Source organism: Myotis daubentonii, chromosome 10, assembly GCF_963259705.1.
Source record: "Myotis daubentonii chromosome 10, mMyoDau2.1, whole genome shotgun sequence".
NCBI lineage: Eukaryota > Metazoa > Chordata > Mammalia > Chiroptera > Vespertilionidae > Myotis > Myotis daubentonii.
The window spans coordinates 62338374-62365510 of NC_081849.1; the positions used below are offsets into that span (position 1 = coordinate 62338374).

Genomic DNA, 27137 nt, shown 5'->3' on the forward strand with positions numbered 1-27137 from the left:
GGAATTAAAATTTCATATGAATGGCCCTAACCGGTTTGGCTCAGTGGATAGAGCGTCGGTCTGCAGACTGAAGGGTCCCAGGTTTGATTCTGGTCAAGGGCACTGCCGGGGTTGTAGGCTCGATCCTCAGTAGGGGGTGTGCAGGAGACAGCCAATCAGTGGTTCTCTCTCATCACCGATATTTCTCTCTCTCCCTCTCCCTTCCTCTCTAAAATCAATAAAAACATTAAAAAAATTTCATATGAATGTATTTAATATGTTTATGTATATATGTGTATCTGTTCTGTATGTGAAGAAAGTTCTCTTTTCCCACAGGTGGTACAGTTCTCTCCCACTTGCACAGATTGTATTCACTTAGTGCTATTCTCTGTCTTCCCAAGGCTTTCTCAGAGTTTTACGATGGAAATTTCAGGCTCTATTAAGTTTTTTCGTGACTCTGTGACATTTCTAGAGTTTGATTCCTCGAGAGAGCCAGCAGGCTCTCTTGTTTCTTCTAGTCCTTTTAAAAATGCTTTAAGTACACATACATGTTTGGTGTCTTTCCTTAATTATTTGTATATTTTGATGTGTAGTTTATTTTTATTAAGTAGTAGGTCTTGAAAACTTCTGTGTTAGGATAAAACAGTAGTGATTCTAATTTAAAGCCAGAGAAAAGTGGGGGCTTTCTTCTTAATAGCAAGCCTAAGATTATAAAGCTTTCTATATGTAACCGTAATTCACTTAGTAAACTTTCACTGTTAGAGTCCAAACAAGTCAACTTCTAAGTAGTTGTATGCTTTCATGTCTGTCTAATTGTTTTGTTCTATTTATAAAATTCTCAAGGGTAGAGAGTCCACATACTGCATTTCTGTCTTTCAGGTTCTAATACAGTGCTTTAATCCTAGTAGGAAGTTAATAAACAGAAATATGTCTCTGCAGGATTTGTCAACCTCTTTAGAAGCAGTATATGGACAGGCCAACGAAGGAACAAACTCTGAAGAAATACTTAAGAAATTTTATGACTGGAAGTGTGATAAAAGGGAGGAGCTCACCAGTGTTAGAAGTGAAACAGAAGTTTCTCTACAATGTCTTGTAGCGTGGTTCCAGAGCACCTTAAAGGTAATAAGAGCTCCTGCCCAGTGGCACAAATGAGGGAATTTAAAAGAAAAATTTCCAAATGTAATTTACCTCTTTTCTGAGAATGAAGGGTGCGGGGAGGATGAGAATGAATATGAATGAGAATGTGTGTGCTGGGATGGAGGAGTGAGGAATGTATAATATTTGTAGTCTGTTTAGGACCTATATAAAAACAACTTCAAGCTATAGGTGTAAGATAATATCACTGGAGTTTATTACAAGTAGTGTGTATTTTGCAGCTATAGTGTGGAGATAAGGGTATGTAAAAATACATGTGATTTAGAGGATAGTACAGCTTTTCTTTTTTTTTCTTTTTTAGCAAGATGAATTTTAACATTAGTTGGTTAACTGGTGATGCTTAAAATAATATGCTAATTCATGTTGTTTAAATCTTTTGAGTTTTAGATATCTTAAAGATCACTAAATTAAATAGAGACTCTTAGTCTTAGTTGATAAAGGGTGTCCCAAAATTCACGCAAGAAATAATTTTGATAGAAAACACAGGTTTATAATTAAAAATTGTAAATTTTTTATTGATTCATAAAGTATACAGTATAGGGTTATATATGGAATAGCATATCGGGTAAATGGATTATCATGTCACGATAGCGAGCACTATTAACTGTTATTGCCTAAGCAGCCGCATTTTCGAAGAATGGTCCGATGATGCCTCCAGCCCAAAATCCGCACCAAACAGTGACACGTTGTGGATGCATTTGTTTCTCAACAATCACTCGTGGATTTTCTGAACCCCAAAATGCGACAATTTTGTCGATTAACCAAGCCATCCACAACGTGTCACTGTTTGGTGCGGATTTTGGGCTGGAGGCATCATCGGACCATTCTTCTTCGAAAATGCGGCTGCTCAGGCAATAACAGTTAATAGTGCTCGCTATCGCGACATGATAATCCATTTACCCGATATGCTATTCCATACATAACCCTATACTGTATACTTTATGAATCAATAAAAATTTACAGTTTTTAATTATAAACCTGTGTTTTCTATCAAAATTACTTCTTGCGTGAATTTTGAGACACCCTTTATTAGATACTAGAGGCCCGGTGCACAAAAATTTGTGCACTCGGGGGGGGAGGGGGGGTCCCTCAGCCTGGCCTGTGCCCTCTAGCAGTCTGGGACCCCTCGGGAGATAACGACCTGCTGGCTTAGGCCTGCTCCCGGGTGGCAGAGGGCAGGCCCAATCCCTAGGTGCAGCCCCTGGTCGGGCTCAGAGCAGGGCCAATTGGGGAGTTGGGGCGCCGCCCCCTGTAACACTCAAGGCAGGGTCGATGGGGAGGTTGTGGAGCAACCCCCTGTCACACACAGAGCAGGGCCCATCAGGGGGGTTGGGGCTCTGTACCCTGTCACGCACAGAGCAGGGCCCATCAGGGGGTTGGGGTGCTGCCCTCTATCACCCACAGAGCAGGGCGGATCAGGGGGTTGGGGCGCCACCACTCTCACACTCAGGGCAGGGCTGATGGGGAGGTTATGGCTCTACCCCGTCACACACAGAGCAGGGCCCGTGGGGGGGAGGGGGAGCTCCCCCCTATCAGGCACAGAGCAGGGTGGATAGGGAGGTTGTGGCCCCACCCCCTGTCACACACAGAGCCACAGGGCGATCAGGGGGTTTGGGCACTGCCCCCTGTCACGCTGATCCCGGTGCCGGGAGGCATATTACCCTTTTACTATATAGGATTGAGGCCTGGTGCATGGGTGGGGCCGGCTGGTTTGCCCTGAAGGGTGTCCTGGATCAGGGTGGGGGTCCCCACTGGGGTGCCTGGCCAGCCTGGGTGAGGGGCTGAGGGCTGTTTTCAGGCTGGGGGTGACTGAACTCCCAAACGCTCCTTTTTTCCTTTTTTTTTTTTTTATTCTGGGCCAGCTTTAGCTTGAGGCTTGGCTCCAGCTCTTAGGCCTCCGGCTGAAAGTAGGTTTCCGGCCTTTGCTTACAATGTTGCCAATCTGCTGGCTGAAGTTGGGCGTATTTGTTACAATGTTTCTTAAACTGCCAGCTCAGAGGCAGCCGCAGGCGGGGAACGTTGGTTTCCTCCGTCACTGAGGCAACCAAGCCTCATGTTAGTTTCAAGCTGCCTGGCTGCCGGCTGCCATCTTGGCTGACAGTTAATTTGCATATCTCGCTGATTAGCCAATGAAAAGGGTATCGGTCGTACGCCAATTACCATGTTTCTCTTTTATTAGATAGGATTAGAGAAGATGTTTGGTGTATCATTCTTTTTAGTTCTTGTTTACTATTATAAAAACAGCATGTAATTTTCCAAAAGGTGTGGGGACATGTGGTTCTATATTATATACTCAGAACGCTAATTAAATTTTAGCCTAATTTTGTTATTGATTCTCTGTTCTTCTGTTTGCTTTACAACTTCCTTAGCAAGGGCAATCTGTGTGAATGACTTACAAATATGAATTTCTTTGTTTTGGAAAAAACACAAGTTAATCTCCAGCTACTTCCATAGCTGTATTTTTGTACTTTCTTTCTTTTTTTTCATTTGGCTCTTGCCAGGTGATTTTTTTTAAAATTTCTTTATTGTTGAAAGTCTTACATATATCTCCTTCTTCCGCCCCCCCCCCCCCCCCCCCGCATTGCTCAGTGACTAGGCCAGCGGTTCTCAACCTGTGGGTCGCGACCCCTTTAGCGGTCGAACGACCCTTTCACAGGGGTCGTCTAAGACCATCCTGCATATCAGATATTTACATTACGATTCATAACAGTAGCAACATTACAGTTATGAAGTAGCAATGAAAATAATTTTATGGTTGGGTCACAACATGAGGAACTGTATTTAAAGGGCCAGAAGGTTGAGAACCACTGGACTAGTCTAGTGCTCTGCTCCAGTTAAAAGGATACAATACTTATTGAAATAATTAAATGAGATATTTCATGCTTTTATTTTTTAAAATGAGGCTTTTGATCTATCGGTGGAAGAATCACTGACTTCTGAAGACACAATTGATAATATTGATGAAATCCTAGAGAAGGCTGAGTCACGTGTCTCCAAAGAGCTGGAGATATCTCTGATTGTGAGTATTGATATTTATTATTGCTTCCTTTGAAGCAATATGGTTTGTTTCTCTTGCTGGTTAGAAAGTATCAAGACTGGTCTTTGCTCTTATAGGCTTGATTGAAAGAGTAACACTGTCAAGTTCTAATCCAAATACAAAGCAAAATCTCATTCTTCCCCAGGCATTTTATTTTTATTTTTAATAGGACATTAAACATTAAAAATAAATAAAATGTAATGTTTAATTCTAGGAAATCTAAGTGTGACCACTTTCTGAAGCATTTGATTCTTTAGTCCATCATACTCAATGACTGAAATAAAAGACTCTTAGAATTTGTGAAAACTTGAAATAAATCTGTGAGAGCTTTGAAAGCAGATACACACGGTTGAGTAATAGCTCAATTTCTCTATTGTGTATATTCTCTGTTGCTATATCAAGTTAAAAATTAGTGTAACTCCTCAAAAATATATATATTTTTAAATATATTTTTTATTGATTAAGATATTACAATTGTGTCCTTATCCCCACGTTACCCCCTACCGCCCCCTCCCCCCCCCCCCCGTTGTCTGTGTCCATTGGTTAGGCCTATATGCTTGCATGTAAGTCCTTTGGTTGATATTTTCCCCTTACCTCTACCCTCCCCTACCTTCCCTCCAAGGCCCGACAGTCCAATCAATGCCTCTCCGTCTCTGGATCAGTCCTTGTTCATCAGTTTATGTTGTTCATTATATTCCACAAATGAGTGAGATCATGTGGTATTTATCCTTCTCTGACTGGCTTATTTCACTTAGCATAATGCTCTCCAGTTCCATCCATGCTATGGCAAATGGTAAGAGTTAATTTTTCTTCTTCCTCTTCTTAAAGAATACTTTTCAGCATTTCATATAATGCTGGTTTGGTGGTGATGAACTCCTTTAGCTTTTTCTTATCTGTGAAGCTCTTTATCTGACCTTCTATTCTGAATGATAGCTTTGCTGGATAAAGTAATCTTGGTTGTAGGTTCTTGCTATTCATCACTTTGAATATTTCTTGCCACTCTCTTCTGGCCTGCATGGTTTCTGTTGAGAAATCAGCTGACAGTCGTATGGGTACTCCCTTGTAGGTAACTGACTGTCTTTCTCTTGCTGCTTTTAAGTTTCTCTGTTTGTCTTTTGCTCTTGGCATTTTCATTATGATGTGTCTTGGTGTGGTCCTCTTTGGATTCCTTTTGTTTGGGGTTCTCTGCACTTCCTTGTAAGTCTATTTCTTTGACCAGGTAGGGGAAGTTTTCTGTCATTATTTCTTCAAATAGGTTTTCAATATCTTGCCCTCTCTCTTCTTCTGGTACCCCTATAATTCTGATGTTGGTACGCTTGAAGTTATCCCAGAGGCTCCTTACACTATCTTCATATTTTTGGATTCTTTTTTCTTTTTTCTTTTTCGGTTGGGTATTTTTTGTTTCTTCGTATTTCAAATCTTTGACTTGATTCTTGGGAGCCTCTTGTCTGCTGTTGGATCTCTGTATATTATTCTTTATTTCAGTCAGTGTATGCTTAATTTCTAGTTGGTCTTTTTTCATATCCTCCAGGGTCTCACTAAATTTATCGGCAGTTTCCATAAAATTCTTGAAAAACCTTATAAACGTGGTTTTGAACTCTATAGCCAGTCGTTCGCTTTCCTCCATTTCTGTCATTTGTGACCTGTTTCTTTGTCTCCGCATTTTTTATGCTTCCCTGTGTTGGTAGAGTGGTTTTGTGTGCTAGGTGTCCTGTAGGGCCCAGTGGCTCAGCCTCCCCAGTTACCTGAGGTGGACACTCTTTGTGCACCCCCTTGTGGGCTTTGTGCACAGTCTTCTTGTAGTTATGCCTTGATTGTTGTAGGATCACTGGGAGGGAACTGACCTCCAGGCCAATTGGCTGTGAGAATCAGCTGTGTCTGCAGTGGGAGAACTTCTGTGCTGAAGACACCCTTCTGGGGCAAGACTTGCTTCAGTGGGGCTTTGGTGCTCACTGAGTCTGTGCCCTGAGTGTGTCCCTTATGGATCTGAGGAGTTGTAATCTGGATGGTCCCACTCTGACCACTGGGTACACTGGCTCTTAGATCTAAGGAGGTGCTAATTTAGCCTCTGCCTGAGGTTACCCAGCAGGAGCTATGAAGAGAACTGAAGATTCCCCTTCCTTTTTTGGAGTTTGGAGGTGCCCAGATGAGGCCCAGCTGTGAAGCAATGTAAGCTGCTGTGGGGCCTTGGGCCTTCTCTTGGAAGTTCTGGGTCTGTCCAGCCCAGCTGCAATTTGTTAGGTAATTTTTAGGTTGCAAAAGGCCAGGGCATTCATATGCAAAAGCCTCCGCCTCAGCCTGGGTGGGGTGGGGTCTCAGGGAACCAAAGGGCGGAGCAAGTAGCTATGGCTGATCCTCAGCCCTGCCCTAAGAGGCCCCGGGTCTCAGTGTCCTGGTAATTGCTGCAAGTACCTCTGAGGGAAAGCCGCCTTCAAGTTCTGAGTTCTGCCTGCTGCCAGACAGTCTAGTTTCTCCCCGTATGAGTCCTGGGTCCCCAGAGACTTCCTGGAACCAGAGTTCAGAGCAGTCGGGAGCTTGTGACTCCCTCCCGATTCAAAAAGACAGCCGCGTCCTCAGGTGCCAGCCTCCGTACCTCTGCACTTTACTTCTGCAGCTCCTCTGGGGTCTCAGTGTGCTTTTCTCTTTCCTTTTAGTTGCAGAATTTCCACTCAGCCAGCCTTCCTGTAGTTCTGGATGATGTCTGTTTTGTCTTTTCGTTGTATTTTTGAAGTTGTTATGGGAGGCAGCAATTTCCGGTGTTTACCTATGTCGCCATCTTGGTTTCTCCCAAAAGAATATTTTTTAATGTAAATATTGTTCACTAGGATTCTTTCCCAGTTTTTCAGCTGTTTACCAAGGTCTCATTAGTAATGTTCTTCATTTTACTTATTTCTTTTTACCGTTTGTGATTTTATTTAGATTAGTATTAAAATATATACTTAACTGTATTCTCTTTTGTCAGATAGTCATCATTTAGATGGTTTTGTTAGACTTGTCTTTAGAAATGGTTGTTAATAGATTATTTCTAAAAATAGTTTTGTGTTGAAGTTCTATATATTGTGTGTGTAGTTCCTACATTTAGCATTGTAGTATCCCTGATTTCCTTTAATTTTCCTCTACTCCAGACAGCTGTAAGAATAAATGTGTAATGGGAGTAAAATTCCCATATATACATCTTTGACATCATTCTTTTTTAAATTTTTATTGTTTTATTGCTTAAAGTATTACAAAGAGTATTACAAATGTCTCCTTTTTTTTCCCGCCCATGACAATCCTCTGGCCTCCCCTACCCCCCAGTGTCTGATGTCCATTGGTTATGCTTATATGCATGCATACAAGTCCTTCGGTTGATCACTTACCCCCCCCGCCCCCCCGGCCCCCCAACCCTCCCTGGCCTTCCTGCTGTAGTTTGACAGTCTGTTCGAGGCAGCTCTGCCTCTGTATCTATTATTGTTCATAAGTTTATAATGGTCTTTATTATCCATTAATGAGTGAGATCATGTGGTATTTTTCCTTCATTGACTGGCTTATTTCACTTAGCATAATGCTCTCCAGTTCCATCCATGCTGTTGCAAATGATAAGAGTTCCATCTTTTTTACAGCAGCATAGTATTCCATTGTGTAGATGTACCACCGTTTTCTAATCCATTCATCTGCTGATGGGCACTTAGGCTGTTTCCAGATCTTAGCTATGGTGAATTGTGCTGCTATGAACATAGGGGTGCATATATCCTTTCTGATTGGTGTTTCTGTTTTCTTGGGATATATTCCTAGAAGTGGGATCACAGGGTCAAATGGGAGTTCCATTTTTAGTTTTTTGAGGAAACTCCATACTGTCTTCCATAGTGGCTGCACTTTGACATCATTCTTTATTCTGTCTAGAAAAAGATTTGTGTTTAAGAAGTATTTTGAAATGGATATAGAAATTTGTTAAAGATATCATTTTGAAGTTTTCCATTGTTATTGAAAGTGTTAATTGTGTTGGATACTCTTTTGTCTATAATTCCATGTTTGTGATTTCATTTAGGAGCAAGGTGATGCAGACAAGGAGATCATTTTAAGTACATATAGTCAAGTACTACAGAAGATCCATTCAGAGCAAAGACTTATTGCTGCAGTACAATCCAAGTACAAGAACAGTATTGAGGTTGGATTATGCTTTATTCTATTTGTCTTCTGTGTTGCTGCTTTGTATTTTTTTAAAAAATATATATTTTTATTGACTTAAGCGAGGAAGGGAGAGGAGAGAGAGATAGAAACATCAATGATGAGAAGGCATCATTGATTGGCTGCCTCCTGCACGTTGGACCGAGCCTGCAACCCAGGCGAGTGCCCTTAACCAGAATCGAGCCTGGGGCCCTTCAGTCCGCAGGCCGATGCTCTATCCACTGAGCCAAACCAGGCAGGGCAGATGCTTTGTATTTTTAATACTAAAACTTTTCTCAGGTAGTTTAATACCCTGTGTGTAGGTAAATTATCTGTGTGTAGGTAAATTATTTGTTATTGCTAGTAAAGCACGGTCCTGCTCTAAGCAGGTATGTGATTAAATTCTCCCTGCAGCTTTGTCACCTCTCAGCTTTCGTAGAATTTAAGAGGGTTAGGGCCTTGCTCTGGATTAGGTTTTGGCTTAAGGAAATATGGCTGGTCTGATCTAGCCAGATCACTAAACTTTTTCCATATTAGCAATAAGGCTGTTACACTTTCTTATTATTTGTGTGTTCACTGGAGTAGCAACCTTCATTTAAAACTTTTCTTTTGCATTCACAACTTGGATAGCTGACGCAAGAGGCCTAGCTTCTGGCCTATGTCAGCTTTCAACGTTCTTCACTAAGCTTACTCATTTCTAGCTTTTAAGTGAGAGATGTGTGACTCTTCCTCATGGCCATTATGGGATTATTAATTGGCCCAATTTAGTTATTGTTGTGTTTCAGGAAATAGGGAGGTCCAAAGAGAAGGAGAGATATGGGGGAAGGGCTGATTGGTGGAGCAGTCACACATAGCATTTATTGGTTAAGTTTGCTATTTTATATGGGTGTGGTTTGTGGTCCCCAGAACAATTACCGTGGTAATATCAGAGATCACTAATCACAGATCACCATAACAAATATAGTAATAATGAAAAAGTTTGAAATACTGTGAGAAGTACCAAAATGTGACACAAAGACAAGGAATGAGCAAATGCTGTTGGAAAAATGGTGCTGATAGACTTGCTTGACCAGGGTTGCCACAAACCTTCAATTAGTAAAAAAACAGTACGGCAGAAATTAAAATTGAAGACAGGAGAACCAAGATGGCGGCATAGGTTAACGCCGGAGTTTGCTGCTTTGAACAACTACTTCAAAAGTGAAACCAAAAAACGGAAGGGACATCACCCAGAACCACAGGAACGCTGGCTGAGTGGAAGTCCTACAACTAGGAGGAAAGAGAAACGCATACGGACACTCAGAGGAGGCGCAGTGCTGAAGTCAAATTCTGAGGTGCGGAGTGCGCGGAGCGGGCTGGCGGCGGAGGGCGCGGTTGTTATTTTCAATCGGGAGGGAGTCGCAGACTCTGAGCACCAGATCCGGGCGAGTCTTTAGGGACCCAGACTCAAACGGGAGAAGCGGGACTATCTGGCTTCGGTCAGAGCGAGTGCAGCTTTCTCTCCGAGCTTTGCAGCGGGTGCTGGGACTCAGAGAGGCAGAGCCCCTGGGGACAGGACTGAGAGCCGCCATAACTGCTCTCTCCGGCCCACCCTGTTGATCCTGTGCAACCCGCCCCGCCCAAGCCCTGCACAGAGGCATTTGCCAGATAGCCTCAGGCAAAGGCTAGATTAGCACCTCCCTAGAGGACAGAAGTTCTCTCACTGCTGACACAGCTGATTCTCATAGCCACTTGGCCTGGAGGTCAAACCCTCCCTGGAATTAGCTACAACAATCAAGATTTATCTATAAGACTGCGAACAAAGACCACTAGGGGGTGCACCAAGGAAGCATAACAAAATGTGGAGACAAAGAAACAGGACAAAATTGTCAATGGAAGAAATAGAGTTCAGAACCACACTTTTAAGGTCTCTCAAGAACTGTTTAGAAGCTGTCGATAAACTTAATGAGATCTACATGAAAACTAATAAGACCCTCGATCTTATATTGGGGAACCAACTAGAAATTAAGCACACACGGACTGAAATAACGAATATTATACAGACGCCCGACAGCAGACCAGAGGAGCGCAAGAATCAAGTCAATGATTTGAAATGCGAGGAAGCAAAAAACATCCAACCGGAAAAGCAAAATGAAAAAAGAATCCAAAAATGCGAGGATAGTGTAAGGAGCCTCTGGGACAGCTTCAAGCGTACCAACATCAGAATTATAGGGGTGCCAGAAGATGAGAGAGAGCAAGATATTGAAAACCTATTTGAAGAAATAATGACAGAAAACTTCCCCCACCTGGTGAAAGAAATGGACTTACAGGTCCAAGAAGCGTGGAGAACCCCAAACAAAAGGAATCCAAAGAGGACCACACCAAGACACATCATAATTAAAATGCCAAGAGCAAAAGATAAAGAGAGAATCTTAAAAACAGCAAGAGAAAGAAACTCAGTTACCTACAAGGGAATACCCATACGACTGTCAGCGGATTTCTCAACAGAAACTTTGCAGGCCAGAAGGGAGTGGCAAGAAATATTCAACGTGATGAATACCAAGAACCTACAACCAAGATTACTTTATCCAGCAAAGCTATCATTCAGAATTGAAGGTCAGATAAAGAGCTTCACAGATAAGGAAAAGCTAAAGGAGTTCATCACCACCAAACCAGGATTATATGAAATGCTGAAAGGTATCCTTTAAGAAGAGGAAGAGGAAGAGGAAGAAAAAGGTAAAGATACAAATTATGAACAACAAATATGCATCTATCAACAAGTGAATCTAAGAATCAAGTGAATAAATAATCTGATGATCAGAATGAACTGTTGATTATAATAGAATCAGGGACATAGAAAGGGAATGGACTGACTATTCCTGGGGGGAAAGGGGTGTGGGAGATGTGGGAAGAGACTGGACAAAAATCGTGCACCTATGGATGAGGACAGTGGGTGGGGAGTGAGGGCGGAGGGTGGGGCGGGAACTGGGAGGAGGGGAGTTATGGGGGGGAGAAAAAAAAGGAACAAATGTAATAATCTGAACAATAAAGATTTAATTAAAAAAAATAAAATAAAATTGAAAACAGCAAAAAAAAAACACAAAAAACAGTACGGCAAAGTGCAATAAAGGAAAGCACAGTAAAATAACGTGTGCCCTTTTTTTTTTTTTTTGTATGGTGACTTGTATGTATGTGTGTATATTATGTACATTATATCATTTTGTGAACTATTTTGAAAATGTTTTCTTCATTAATGGCATAGTATGAACATTTTCCCATATGATAAGTCATTTTTCAAAAAATTTTGATCCAAGGTTATGTTTCCATTGATTTTTAGAGAGAAAGGAAGGGGGGGAAAGGGGGAGAGAGAAGGAGAAACATCAACCATTTGCCTCCTATACTCGCTCTGACTGGGGACCAAACCTGCAACCTAGGTATGTGTCCTGACCGGGAACTGAACCCGCAACATTATTTGGTGTACAGGACAACGCTCCAACTAACTGAGCCACCTGGCCAGGGCTGATATGTCATTTTGAGTGACTGAAACATCATTCCTTGTACAGATGTACATTTAACTGTTCCTCTGCATTAGACATTAAGGTTACTTCGAATTTTTTTTACCATCAATAATACTGTACATAACTTTGTACTTAATTTTTCCTTTTATGGCATATTTATTCTTTTTAAAGGAATTCTTTATTGTTTAAAGTATTACATATGAATCCTTTTTCTCCCATGACCTCTTCCCGCTCATTCCCACCCCCCCAGCACATGCCCTCATCCTGTACTTTTGTATGTCTGTTTTCTCAGATAGATTCCTAAAAATTATTAATTATTAAGTCAAAAGGAATGAACATTCTTAAAACTTGATACATATCAAGCTACTTTTGGGAAAGGTAATTTTGATTTACATCCTCATTAGATATTTCTTTTACCTTTGCTACTTTCAATACTGGAACAGATATTCTTCTAATAGAAATATGGATAATTAAGAAATCAAGTGGTAGAATTTCTTGTAGACTTTATTTTAACCTGTAAATACTAGTTGAATGTTAATACATAAGTCATAAATGGTCTGTAAGTGACTATGCTGTCTGTTTTAAAAATGTGATAATTCTTTCTCTTACTTAGTTTAAGAAGCAAATTATCGAAAGTTTAAATAAGAGCCCCAATCTGGATCACTTGCTGTCCATTAAAAAGACACTGAAAAACTTAAAAGCTCGACTGAGATGGAAATTGGTTGAAAAGAATAATTTGGAAGAAGTAAGCAAATAGTTGGTTGTCACTAAACTCTTTGTGTGCCTCATTTTACTTGGGCTCTGCTTTATAAAAGTCATGCATAAGTGTTCTCTTTAAATAGAGTAATTATTTACATTTTGTTTTATATATTTTATCTTTCCTCCTCTGTTTATGTAAATAAAATTATTACATTAATAGTGTAAACCATTTTTCCATGTCACTAAATGCTTTTTGAAAACAGTTTACATGGCTGCCTTGGTTTTTAGTAACATAAGTATTTTTGAATAATTTGAAAACTCTTTGGTTTGGACTGTTATATAATGTCTATTATAATACAAGCCTACTACATGCAAGACGATGGGTGTTCCCCAAAGGTAGAATTTTGTTATAAACTATTTTTCAGATCTTCTGTTTACTTCTTTTTAATAGCTGTACATATTGTTTCTTGGAAATATTTTAAGTTGTTTTTATATGATAATGGAACTAGAAGAATTAGGATATGCTAATCTTCATTAACTTTCTTCCTTAGGTTTAAAACTTTGTGAAATTTTGGGAATTCTTAGTTTTCCCTTGAGAATTTGATTTATGTATAAAAGAGATTTATATTATGTCTTAATCCAATTTGAATGAGCTCTGTTTCTCTTTGGAGCACTTCAGTGGAATATAACGGTTTAAGATTTTTCCAGTTTTATTGTATTCTGGGCTGTGGGGAATGGTCTCTTTTTTAGTTTAATTTTTTTAACTTTTGGAGAAATTATATCTAACTTTGAAAATGTGCCATTTAAGATGGCTTATTATCATTGGAGTCTTTCCTCTAGTAGACATGTCACACATTTACTCATTTAAAAAAACACCCAAATCTCATGTAGAAAACAATTCCAGGGCATTCAATTGTATTCTGGTTCTTATTCTTGACACTTTCTGATGGCAGTTGGTCATCTTTATTGTAGATAAATTCTTCAGCAGATTTTAAGAGGTGAGAAAAAAATCTACATAATTGACTTTGTCTTTATTTTTTATAATTCCTTTTCATAGGTTTTAGAAAATTAGTGTTAGAATATTAATTCAGCAAGTGCTATTATGTGCTAGGTACAGAAGGATATATAGAAATCAGATGGAGTGATTTGCTTAGAAGTTGTAAATAATTCTTACTAGGAAGACTTATTTTCAGTCTACTTTAACAAGCCTGTAAGGTCACTTTTTTTTCTTTCTGATTAAAGTCTGATGACCATGATGGATCTGAAATTGAGAAAATAAAACAAGAAATAACTCAGTTACGTAATAGTGTCTTTCAGGAAATTTATCGTGAGAGAGAGGAATATGTAAGTATAAAGTTTTGAATTAGTTTGTACTAGAAATTGAATTAATATATCCATTTTATGAAGTGGACTATAATAACAAGTATAGAGATTATATTGGTATAGTTATGTGTTGGCATAATGATGTTTATGTGAATTTAGATATTAATTTCTGATGACAAAATAATTTATACCATTGTACCAAATGTGGAAATTACACAAAAGTATAAAGAAGAAAAAACATCACCGTAATTTTCCTACTTGTGGTAATAATAGTGATCATTGTTAATTTTTGATGTTAACTTTCCTTTCATCTTTTTTTGCTTATTTTTACAAGAATCGAGATGATAGCATAAACACAATTTGCACACTGCTTATATTCTTAACAGAAAGCCTGAAGATTTTTTTCTTTATTAAAATTCATATGAACATCGTTTTGGTATAATACTGCAATGACAGCATTAATAGGGCAGCATAAATTAGTTGAAGAATATAACAAAATAAAACTACCTGGTTTTGGGGTGGAGGAGATGTTGCATCTTTAAGTCTCTAATCTACCACTAATTTTTGTGAGAGTCAATCAGCGTATTTTCTCTTTAAAATGCAAAGAGTATTGTATTTTATGTATTAGGAATGTTATGTGAACTAAGTTAACATTGCTTTGAAAAATAAAAACATTGTGAAATAATAGACATTTTAAGATTATATTTCATTTAGCAAACTCACATGACTGTGTACTTTAGTAGTCACCTGGAATAAAATAGCTATCTCCCAGCGACTTGATAAGTGTCTAGAAGTTTCACTTAATGAACATGTGATAAATAACTTTTCTAAGAATCCTCAATTTTCACATTTGCTTTAAAGTGGCTTTTGTAGAGCTACATATTTTTTTAAATATATTTTATTGATTTTTTACAGAGGAAGGGAGAGGGACAGAGAGTTAGAAACATCGATGAGAGAGAGACATCAATCAGCTGCCTCCTGCACACTCCCTACTGGGGATGTGCCCGCAACCAAGAATCAAACTTGGGACCCTTGAGTCTGCAGGCTGACGCTCTATCCACTGAGCCAAACCAGTTAGGGCTACATACTTTTTTCAAGGCTTTTTATGTGTGTTTCCTCCTAAATGACATAGCTATTATTTTAAACATATTACTGTGTTATTTTTTTTGAGAAATAATGACAATTTCATAAATCAAATTGGTGTATTATCATACTTTTTCATTTTAACTTGGAAGTGAGTGCAGAGCTTGACCTTAGGCAAGGTTCTGTGTCTGTAATTGTATACCAAACCTAAAATTGGTAATTAAGTTTTTCTTCTCTTAGTAAAGATGGTATTTTAGATCTAAGATGATTCTTGGCTTTCATTTGCTATTTTTTTAAAATTGTTTTATTGCTTGAAGTATTACAAAGTGTATTATATATGTCTCCTTTTTTTTTTCTCACCTTGACCCTCCCCTAGCCTCCCATGCCCCCCAGTGTCTTGTGTCCATTGGTTATGCTCCTATGCATGCATACAAGTCCTTCGGTTGATCTTTTACCACCACCCCCCACCCCCCAACCCTCCCTGGCCTTCCCGCTGTAGTTTGACAGTCTGTTCAATGCTGCTCTGCCTCTGTAACTATTTTTGCTCATCAGTTTATAATGGTCTTAATTATCCATAAATGAGTGAGATCATGTGGTATTTTTCCTTCATTGACTGGCTTATTTCACTTAGCATAATGCTCTCCAGTTTCATCTATGCTGTCGCAAATGGTAAGAATTTCTTCTTTTTTACAACAGCATAGTATTCCATCGTGTAGCTGTACCACAGTTTTCTAATCTATTCATCTACTGTTGGGCGCTTAGGCTGTTTCCAGATCTTAGCTATGGTGAATTGTGCTGCTATGAACATAGGGGTGCATGTATCCTTTGTGATTGGTGTTTCTGATTTCTTGGGATATATTCCTAGAAGTGGGATCACTGGGTCAAATGGGAGTTCCATTTTTAGTTTTTTGAGGAAACTCCATACTGTCTTCCATAGTGGCTGCACCAGTCTGCATTCCCACCAGCAGTGCAGGAGGGTTCCTTTTTCTCCACATCCTCTCCAGCACTTATCGTTTGTTGATTTGTTGATGATAGCCATTCTGTCAGGTGTGAGATGGTACCTCGTTGTTTTGATTTGCATTTCTTGGATGAATAGTGACTTTGAGCATGTTTTCATATGTCTCTTGGATTTCTGAGTGTCCTCTTTTGAAAAGTGTCTATTTAGGTCCTTTGCCCATTTTTTGATTGGATTGTTTATCTTCCTTTTGTTAAGTTGTATGAGTTCCCTATAAATGTTGGAGATTAAACCCTTATCGGTGATAACATTGGGAAATATGTTCTCCCATGCAGTGGGCATTCTTGTTGTTTTGTTGATGGTTTCTTTTGCTGTGCAGAAGCTTTTTATTTTGATGTAGTCTCATTTGTTTATTTTCTCTTTAGTTTCCAATGCCCTAGGAGCTGTATCAGTGAAGAAATTGTTTCGGCATATGTCTGAGATTTTGTTGCCTTTGGATTCTTCTAGTATTTTTATGGTTTCCCGTCTTACATTTAAGTCCTTTATCCATTTTGAGTTTATTTTTGTGTATGGCGTAAGTTGGTGGTCTAGTTTCATTTTCTTGCATGTATCTGTCCAATTTTCTCAACACCATTTATTGAAGAGACTGTCTTGACTCCATTGTACGTTCTTGCCTCCTTTGTCAAATATTAATTGAGCATATTGGTTCAGGTCAATTTCTGGGCTCTCTATTCTATTCCATTGATCTATATGTCTGTTCTTGTGCCAGTACCAGGCAGTTTTGAGAACAGTGGCTTTGTAATACAGCTTGATATCTGGTATTGAGATTTCACCTACTTTGTTCTTCTTTCTCATGATTGCTGCAGCTATTCGGGGTCTTTTTTTATTCCAGATGAATTTCTGGAGAGTTCGTTCTAGATCTGTGAAATATGCCGTTGGTATTTGAATGGGAGGTGCGTTGAATTTATAGATTGCTTTGGGTAGTATGGACATTTTAATGATGTTGATTCTACCAATCCATGAACATGGTATGTTCTTCTATCTGTTTATGTCTTACTCTTTCTCTTTTTTCAACGTCCTGTAGTTTTCTGAATAGAGGTCTTTTACCTCTTTAGTTAAGTTTATTCCTAGGTACCTTAATTTTTTTGTTGCGATGGTAAATGGGATTGCTTTTTTAGTCTCTGTTTCTGTAAGTTCACTATTGGTGTATAGAAATGCCATAGATTTCTTGGCATTAATTTTGTTTCCTGCTACATTGCCAAATTCATGTATTAAGACTAATAGTTTTTTGATGGAGTCTTTAGGGTTTTTTATGTATAATATCATGTCATCTGCGAATAAGGCCAGTTTCACTTCCTCTTTTCCAATTTGGATGCCTTTTATTTCTTCTTCTTGTCTAATTGCAATGGCTAATACTTCCAGTACTATGTTGAACAGGAGTGGTCGAACAGGAGTGGTGAGAGTGGGCATCCCTGTCTTGTTCCTGTTCTTAGAGGAAATGGTTTTAATTTTTGTCCATTGAGTATGATGTTGGCTGTGGGTTTGTCATATATGGCTTTTATTATGTTGAGGTATGATCCTTCTATTCCCACCTTGCTGAGAGTTTTTATCAGAAATGGGTGTTGGATTTTGTCAAATGCTTTTTCTGCATCAATTGATTTGACTATGTGGTTTTTTTTCTTTCAATTTGTTTATGTGATATGTCATGTTTATTGATTTGCGGATATTGTACCATCCTTGTATCCCTGGGATAAACCCTACTTGGTCATGGTGTATGATCTTTCTGATGTACTGCTGGATCTGATTTGCTAAGATTTCGTTGAGGATTTTGGCATCTATGTTCATGAGGGATATTGGCCTGTAATTCTCTTTCATTGTGTTGTCTTTTCCTGGTTTTGGTATTAGGGTGATGCTGGCTTCATAGAATGAGCTTGGAAGTGTTCCTTCCTCTTGAATTTTTTGTAGTAGTCTGAGGAGGATAGGTTTTAGTTCTTCCTTGAATGTTTGGTAAAACTCTCCTGTGAAGCTGTCTGGCCCTGGGCTTTTGTTTTCTGGAAGCTTTTTGATGACTGCTTCAATTTCTTCCATAGTTATTGGCCTATTGAGATTTTTAGATTCTTCCTGATTGAGATTTGGAATGTTGTATTTTTCTAGGAATATGTCCATTTCCTCCAGGTTGTCTAGTTTGTTGGAGTAGAGTTGTCCATAGTATTTTTTAACAATCACTTGTATTGCTGTGGGGTCTGCTGTTATTTTGCCTCTGTCATTTCTGATTTTGTTTATTTGGGTCCTCTCACTTTGCTTCTTGGTGAGCCTGGCTAGAGGTTCATCAATCTTATTTTTCTTTTCAAAGAACCAGCTCTTGGTTTTGTTGATTTTATGTATTGTTTTTTTGGTCTCTATGTCATTTATTTCTCCTCTGATCTTTATTATCTCCTTCCTTCTTCTCACTCTGGGCTTTTCTTGTTGCTCTCTTTCTAATTCCTTGAGATGTAGAGTTAGATGATTTACTACCATTTTTTCTTGTTTTTTGAGATGGCCTGTAGAGCTATAAACTTCCCTCTCAGGACTGCTTTCATTGTGTCCCATAGGTTTTGGATTGTTGTGTTTTCATTGTCATTAGTTTCCAGGATGTTTTTAATTTCTTCTTTGATTTCATTGGTAACCCAATCAATCAACACTAATAAAAGAGAAAAATGGTAATTGGCGTACGAGCTACCCTTTTCATTGGCTAATCAGGGCTATATGCAAATTAACTGCCAACTGAGATGGCAGTTAACTGCCAACAAGATGGCGGTTAATTTGCATATGTAGGCACAATGCAGGGAGGCGAAAGGGAAAGCAGGAAGAAGCCCCCTGCCACTGACAGTGATTGGAAACCCAGGGGGGAGCTAAGAGCTGGGGGGCAGGGCAAAGGCGGCCCTGGGGCCGCCTTTGCCCTGCCCCCCAGCCATGATCGGAGAATCAGGTGCCTTTTTCGCCCTGGCCAGTGATAGCAGGAAGTAGGGGTGGAGCCAGTGATGGGAGCTGGGCACGGTCGAAGCTGGCAGTCCCAGGAGCTAGGGGTCCCTTGCCTGGGCCTAAAGCGAAGCCCACGATCGTGGGGCCGCTGCAGCTGCGGGTCCCCGCTGCCCGGGCCGAATGCCGAGGCCAGAGGCATCAGGCCTGGGCAAGGGGCCGATCCTGCGATTGGAGGGTGATGGGGGTCAACGCCTGAGGGCTCCCAGTATGTGAGAGGGGGCAGGCTGGGCTGAGGGACACTCCCCCCCCACACACACCCAGTGCATGGGGATCAGCGGAGCCGCGAGGCCTCCCGGCACCGGCATCAGTGTGACAGGGGGCAGTGCCCAAACCCCCTGAACCCCCTGATCGCCCTGCGGCTCTGTGTGCGACAGGGGGCGGGGCCACAACCTCCCTATCCGCCCTGCTCTGTTCGGGACAGGGGAAGGCGCCCCAACCCCCTGATCAGCCCTGCTCTGTGCCTGATAGGGGGGAGCTCCCTAACCCCCTGATCGCTCTGCGGCTCTGTGTGTGACAGGGTGTGGTGCCCCAACCCCCTCCCCCCCCACCCCCCCCAACGGGTCCTGCTCTGTGTGTGACGGGGTAGAGCCATAACCTCCCCTTCGGCCCTGCCCTGAGTGTGAGAGTGGCGGCGCCCCAACCCCTCTGATGGGCTCTGCTCTGTGAGTGACAGGGGCCAGCGCCCCAACCCCCTGATTGGCCCTGCTCTGTGCGTGACAGGGGGTTGCGCCGCAACCTCCCCATCGACCCTGCCTTGAGTGTGACAGGGGGCGGTGCCCCAACCCCCCAATCGGCCCTACCCTGAGCGTGACTGAGGGTGGCATCGCAACCTCCTGATCCTCCCTGCTCTGTGCATGACAGGGGGCGGTGCCCCAACTCCCCAAATGGCCCTGCTCTGAGCCCGACCAGGGGCTGCACCTAGGGATTGGGCCTGCCCTCTGCCACCCGGCAGCAGGTCTAAGCCAGCAGGTCGTTATCTCCCGAGGGGTCCCAGACTGGGAGAGGGCACAGGCCGGGCTGAGGGACGCCCCCCTCCCTCCCCGAGTGCACAAATTTTTGTGCACCGGGCCTCTAGTATTTAATAACATGCTATTCAGCTTCCAAGTGTTTGAGTATTTTGGGTTGTTTCTTTGTAGTTTATTTCTAATATTATGCCATTGTGATCTGAGAAGATGCTTGGTATGATTTCAATCTTCTTGATTTTGGGGAGACTTTGCTTGTGACCCAATATGTGGTATATTTTTGAAAATGTCCCATGTGCACTTGAGAAGAACGTATATTTCGTGGCTTTGGGGTGATTTGTTCTGAAGATGTCAATTAAGTCCATCTGATCTAGTGAGTCATTTAGGATTGCTGTTTCTTTGCTGATTTTTTGTCTAGAGGATTTATCCAGTGATGTCAGTGGTGTATTAAAGTCCCCTACTATGATTGTATTGTTGTCGATCTCTCCCTTGATATCTTCCAGGAGTTTTTTTATGAATTTGGGTGCTCCTGCCTTGGGTGCATATAAGTTTATCAGGGTTATATCTTCTTGTTGTATCGATCCCTTTAGTATTATGAAGTGGCCTTCCTTATCTCTTGTTATGGCCTTCACTTTGAGGTCTATTTTGTCTGATATAAGTATTGCTACCCCAGCTTTTTTTTCATTTCCATTTGCCTGAAAGATATTTTTCAATCTCTTCACTTTCAGTCTGTGTGAGTCCCTTATTTTGAGGTGGGTCTCTTATAGACAGCAAATACATGGGTCATGTTGTTTTATCCATTCAGCCACTTGATGTCTTTTGATTGGAGCATTTAGTCCATTTATGTTTAAAGTTATTATTGAAAGGTACTTGTTTGTAGCTATTTCTATTTTTTGTGCCAGTTTTCTTTCTGAGCTTTTTATTCCTTCTTTTTGTACCAGTCTCTTTAGCATTTCTTGCATTGCTGGCTTGGTGGTGATAAACTCCCTTAACCTTTTTTTGTCTGTGAAGCTTCTTATTTCCCCTTCAATTTTGAATGATAGCCTTGCTGGATAGAGTATTCTTGGATTCAGTCCTTTGCTTTGCATCACTTTGTAAATTTCCATCCATTCTTTTTTGGCCTGATGTGTTTTTGCTGAAAGTCATTTGATAATCTAATGGGAGATCCCTGTGTGTAACTTTCCGTCTCTCTCTTGCAGCCTTTAAGATTCTCTCTTTGTCCTGAACATTTGCCATGGTAATTATGATGTGTCTTGGCGTGGGTCTTTTCGGGTTCATCTTGTTTGGAATTCTCTGTGCTTGTGTGACTTTTTTTCTTCCCCACCTCAGGGAAGTTTTCTAATATTGTTTCTTCCAATAGGTTTTCTAACCCTTGTTCCTCTTTCTGTTGTTTTGGCACCTCTATTATTCGTATGTTGTTTCATTTCATGTTGTCCCATAGCTCCCTTAGATTCTCCTCCTGTTTTTTAATTTTTTTCTCCAATTGCAGTTCAGTTTGGGTGTGTTTTGTTTCCTTGTTTTCTAATTCACTAATTCGGTCCTCCACTTCTCCTAGTCTACTGTTGAAACTTTCAATGGTGTTTTTTATTGCAGCTATATCACTCTTCATTTCTTCTTGGTTATTACATAAGTTATTGATTTTTTCATCCATTTCTTTTTGAATCTTACATAAGTTGTTGATTTTTTCATCTGTTTCTTCTTGATTCTTGCATAAATTGTTGATTTTTTCCTCCGTCTGGTTTATGCACTTTAGGACCCTTAACACATTGTTTGCGGGTAGTTTTTATCGTGCGCTAACAGGTGGCACGGGCCATTTTTGCAGTTGACTAGATTGATTACAGTTATACCTGGAAGTACATACATAATTCACCATTGTATGTGTTAGAGACCCAAATTTTGTCCTTTGGAATTCGTATATCTGCATGTTAGCATCTCTTTAGAGCAATAAAAAAGTATAAAAATAAACGTATTTATACGTTACCCGCATTCTACCGCTAGTCTATAAAAAACGTATTAATACGTGTCCTGCGCTTTACTACCAGTCAACGTAAAACGTATAAATACGTTTCCCGCATACAATGTGTTAATCTGAATTCTTTTTCTGACATGTTGCATGCCTCTGTTTCACTTAGCTGCTTTTCTGGCGAGTCCCCCTCTTCTTTTCTTTGGAGTTTCTTTGTCTACCCATGTTTGATGTCACCGACAGATCTAGATGTTGAGTCGTTTAGGGGCTGCTCCTTGGGTGGCTGTGGCTCCTTGGGCTGCGTTTGCTCCTCGGATGGTTGTGGTAGCAGTTGCTCCTCAGTTGGCAGCAGCTCCTCTGGTGGGTGCTGTTCACAGCCGTGGTGGCTCCTCTGGCTGGTGGGGGGAGGCTTCTCACACAGCTGCTGTTCCTCAGATAGAGGATGTGCTGATCAAGAGGCTGCTGTTCTTTGGATGGAGGCTGGCTGCATGCTGCTGTTGTTCCTCTGATGTGGTGGACTGCTTGTGGGGCTACTGCTCCTTGGACTTGGACAGGTTGATTGCAAGTCTGCTGCTCCTCGGATGTGGGTGGGCTGCTTCCACAGCGGCTGCTCTTTGGAAGGGAGTGAGCTGCACGTGTCTCTGCTCCTCCTCTCCAGGTGTCTGGTTATGTGGCTTGCTCTCTAGCACTTTAGCCAGACAGGATAAAATTCACCTTAACAAGACATGACTCAAGGGGAACAAAGCATGAATGTACTCACGACACCGATAACCCCAATATAAGTGACCACCTGAGAAAAGAGAATTAGGGGAGAGAAAAGACAGTACAAATGATATCTAAGAGAGAGAGAGAAAAAAGAAGAAAAAAAAAGATAGGAGAGAAAAGGAAAAGGAGAATATATACACACACGCACACACACACATATATACATACACACACACACACACACACACACACACATATGGAGAAAACTCCACAGAACCAATAGATAAACCAAACAAATACAAACACCAAACACCCAGTAAAGAGGGTGGGGGCAGAATCTGTAGAGGCTGAGCTGATATACAGGAAATAAGGTTAAGAATTGGATCTGCTATTTTTTTTTTTGTAGTAGAAGGCAAAATCAGTGATTATGTATCTTAGGTCATACATATATCTTGTTAGATATATAATAAGGGAAATACTGGTATATTATTTGCTGGGGTCCAACCCCAGCAGGTCCAGGGGTCCCCAAAGGTGTGGACGGAGTCGGCGAAGAAGGAATGACACGGAGACAGCGTTCAGTTGATCAGCAGCCTAGCCAAGATCTCTAGCCAGGATCTCCAGCCAGGTTCTGTAGCCATGTTCCCTCGCTAGGTTCTCCAGCCAGGTTCTGTCCAGGTTCTCCAGCCAGGTTCAGTCACCAGGTTCTAGTCAGGTTCTCTTGCCTTGTTCTATCCAGGTTCTGTAGCCAGGTTCTGTCTCTAGGTTCTTAAGCCAGGTTCTGTTGCTAGGTTCTGTCTCTAGGTTCTGTGGCCAGTTTCTGTCCAGGATCTTTTGCCATGTTCTCTCCAGCGAAGTTCTTCTGTCTCTAGGTTCTGTATAGGTTCTGTGTCTTGGGTCTGTGTCTAGGTTCTGTGTCCTGTTGTCTTGTTACATCTGCATTTATACCAGTTGATTCCAATCCTATCAATCTCTATTCCAAAGGTTAGGGCGTTTCTTATCTCCATTCCAAGGAGTAAAGATTATGTAGCTTAAGCATTATTGTTCGTAGTTAAAGTGATTAATTACCCGCCTGGCACTTAGTTAAGGGGTTTTATTCCCTCCCTAACTTCAGGGGAAAATCCCTACCTGGGGAAACAACCTTTCTCAGAGAGGTGACCTTGGTTAAAACACATAGTGCCAAGAAGGTGAGCAAACATATTAAGAACAGTATGCCATATATGTCAGGTCCCTTGAAACAGCAAGCATGGACCGGCTCCCGGCAATTATTTTTCCCCAAAAGCCAACATGCCACAATTGAATATATATCTATATTTTTTAAACTTAGGAGAAGCTGAATAACTTGGTACAGAAATGGTTCCCTGAGCTACCTCTGCTTCATCCTGAAATAGGATTACTTAAGTATATGGTAAGCTTTGTTTCCCTTGAGAATTACTACTCTGAAGACAGTGTTGAAACTAATGATGTTAAAATTGTGTGTCATTGTTAAATTTATAATATCCATACTATAAAAATGTTTCTGATGAGTAGTTTCTGGGTATTATGAGAACTTTTTCTCAAAACTGGCTTTAATACTGGCACAGTGCATTCTAGGTGTCTTATTTTTTTAAATGATAGCAGTTTTAGCTGCTGGCCCAAGAGTTAGAATAAAAGCAAGACACTTATAGTCATGAGAAATTTATGCCAAATCTATCTTTTAAGTTAAAGTAGACTGGAGAAAATTGTAGAGATGTTGGTTAAGTTAGAGATGTTGATGTGGGTATAGTTTTCTAGGCTGATAGGATTCAAAGCCTGGAAAATCAGGGTACTAGACAGAAGGGCAGTGTGGAGCAGGATGGTAGACTGGCTCTTGAGGCAGAATTTGTTAACTCTGTGTTTTATTTTGCCTGGTAGTGATGGGGGGGCTAGATACGATAGTTATTCTTTTTTTAAAAAATATGTTTTTATTGATTTCAGAGAGGAAGGGAGAGGGGAAAGAGAGAGAGAAATACCAGTGATGAGAGAGAAACACTGATTGGTTGCCTCCTGCACAACCCCCACTGGGGGTTGAACCCGCAACCCAGGCATGTGCCCCTGACTGGAATTGAACCCAGGACTGCAAGCCAATGCTCCATCCATTGAGCCAAATTAGCTAGGGCACGATATTTATTCTTAAAGATTGACATTAAGTCCATGATAATAGCTCAAATATGGGGCACAAAGGGGTATTCACATATTTGTGAACTCATAAACGTGAAGACTAAAGTTTCTTAAATTGTTAAAGAAACTACTGTAAAATCTTTGCAGATGAAACTTTAAAATAAAGTGGGGTTTTCCATGCAATTATTTAACTATAGCTTAGAGACTATCTCATGCAGAATGGGTGAGTGAATATGTGGTGCCATGTAGGACTTGAAAATTAATTAAAAAGTATGCTAACCTATTTTATTGTGGAAGAATATAAAAGGCTTGAATCAGGGATTATGGACTTCTTTAATGGTTTTAAGAAGTTTAACTGAGATGCATACTTAGGAAACCTCTGTGGATTGATTATAGGTTGTGAGTATTGACAACATTTAAGAAAAACCCAAAGCAGTTTTACAGTCCTTGTTACTAAAATTGTACAACAATGAAACTTGCTTAGCCTGTGTTGTTGATATTCAAGTTTAGTGAAAAACATTATTTCTTTTTAAAAGTAGCAGAAATAATTTAGTAGAATGAAAATATTTGAAAATCATTTTCATTCTTGAGAATACCACTTCAAACAGATGCAGAGTTACTAGAATTACTTCATAGTAGTCATCATTTTTAGGCTTCTCATTCCCGTTTTACAACATTTTTATTGTCACTTTAATATTTTTAGGAAACACAAGAAGTTTTACAAGTAAACATCAGGGTTCCTTGGAAGCATGTCTGGTTTATTCCAGTCTTTTCAGACTCTGTTCTATAACTGTAGTAGCAATTAAATTGATGATGATAATACTTTGGGTTGTGGTTCAAGAGCCAGGAACTAGGAAAAAAATATGAAACTTTAAATATTTTTATTTCCTTGGGTTCTCCAGTAGGGTTAATGATGTCCACTTCAGCTAATAGTATGTAACTATGTTGATGACTTAGGTGTTGGGATTGTTTGGATTATTACTTTAACAAAAACTTGTGCCTAGAACTCTGGTGGTCTTCTTACCATGAGCTTGGAACGGGATCTTCTTGATGCTGAGCCCATGAAAGAACTGAGCAGCAAGCGTCCTTTGTTATGTTCTGAGGTTAATGGGCAGATAATTCTTTTAAAGGTAAGTTTAAGTTCTTCTGACTTATGGGAGATTCAGAAATGTAATGGGCTGTGGTGTTACTTTTTAGGAAAGTAAAAACGCACTGTTTGTTTTCTAAATTTTATTAGTTGACCAGTTTGATGACTATGCTTCTGGTTTGATAACCAGAACTAATGTTGAATTTAAAGCTTCCCTAAGTAATATATGTTTCTTAATAGGATACACTTGCTTTCCTTTTTCAAGTGAATTTTACATTCTATCCAGTAGCTTTAAAAATTTTTTGTTTTTCTTATACTTATCTTTGAAATGAGTTATTATAAAATTTTACCTGTTTTGCTAACTCAGTCTTCTATTCTTTGATTTCTTCTCTTCATTGATCTGGGAAACTGTTATCATGATAATAGGATATTTAATTTGGCCTTAGTGGCTATGCATTGTGGATGTATATTAAGTCACAAGTAGAATTTTTCTTTACTTTCTAAATTATAGCATTCAAAGCAGATAAAAAGGTACTTAAAAAGTTTAAAAATAAAATTAGATGTAATTTAACTTATGTAAAAATCATGATGTTGAAGTTGGAATAATGTATCATTAGAGTGGGATTTTTAATCTTGTAATTACCAGTGTCTCTCTTTTTGGTACAAGGGCTACTCTGTGGATGTTGATACAGAAGCCAGGGTGGTTCAGAGAACAGCTGCCTATCACAGAGCTTGGAGAGAAGCTAAGGAAGAGTCTGGGTTGCTACCATTGATATTCCTATTTCTGTGTAAGGTAAAGTTCTTATACTAATCTCGCAGAAAATGTTGCATTTAAAAAAAGTTTTAGCTTCCAATTTTAGTGAGGCAATTATTCATTCCTTTTAAAATAAAGGTATCTTGTACAATCAATATATACTAAAAATATATTGAAGAATTTTTTACTTTGAGTCTTATTTTCTCTTTTGCTTCTTAGTCCGATCCTATGGCTTATCTGATGGTCCCCTACTATCCTAGGGCAAACTTGAATGCTATTCAAGCCAGTATGCCTCTAACTTCTGAGGTAAGTAAAAAAAAAAAAAAAATCTTTTTCCATGGATGTATTGAATGAGAAAATAACAGCTAATGTGTGTTGAGGGCATACTACTTGCTTTACACTATGTAAAATTTTTACTCATATTACTGTATTTGTCACATCTACCCTGTGATATGAGTTATCCCATTAAATACAGATGAAAAAATGTGAGGCTCACAGAGATTAAATGACTTGCACAGGGTCCCTTACCCAGTGGTAAAGGGCTCATGCTTAAAACTTAAGCTGTACTGTAAATTGCATAGTATATATAGCACTTGGTATTAGAAGTGTTTGAGTGACAACTTTAATTTCTGTCATAA

General features: G+C 40.0%; 1 protein-coding gene across 2 annotated transcripts in view; it reads left to right on the forward strand.

Annotated features, from left to right (window-relative positions):
- The window catches only part of STK31 (serine/threonine kinase 31), a 61552-nt gene that overhangs the window by 23202 nt on the left and 11213 nt on the right, over positions 1-27137 (forward strand). For both annotated transcript variants that reach the window (XM_059656160.1, XM_059656161.1), the window contains exons 11-19: positions 919-1098; positions 4037-4153; positions 8199-8318; positions 12425-12556; positions 13753-13854; positions 23847-23927; positions 25663-25788; positions 26413-26538; positions 26719-26805. In XM_059656160.1, coding sequence (XP_059512143.1) covers positions 919-1098; positions 4037-4153; positions 8199-8318; positions 12425-12556; positions 13753-13854; positions 23847-23927; positions 25663-25788; positions 26413-26538; positions 26719-26805 — 1071 coding nt within the window. The remainder of the gene's footprint in view (positions 1-918; positions 1099-4036; positions 4154-8198; positions 8319-12424; positions 12557-13752; positions 13855-23846; positions 23928-25662; positions 25789-26412; positions 26539-26718; positions 26806-27137) is intronic.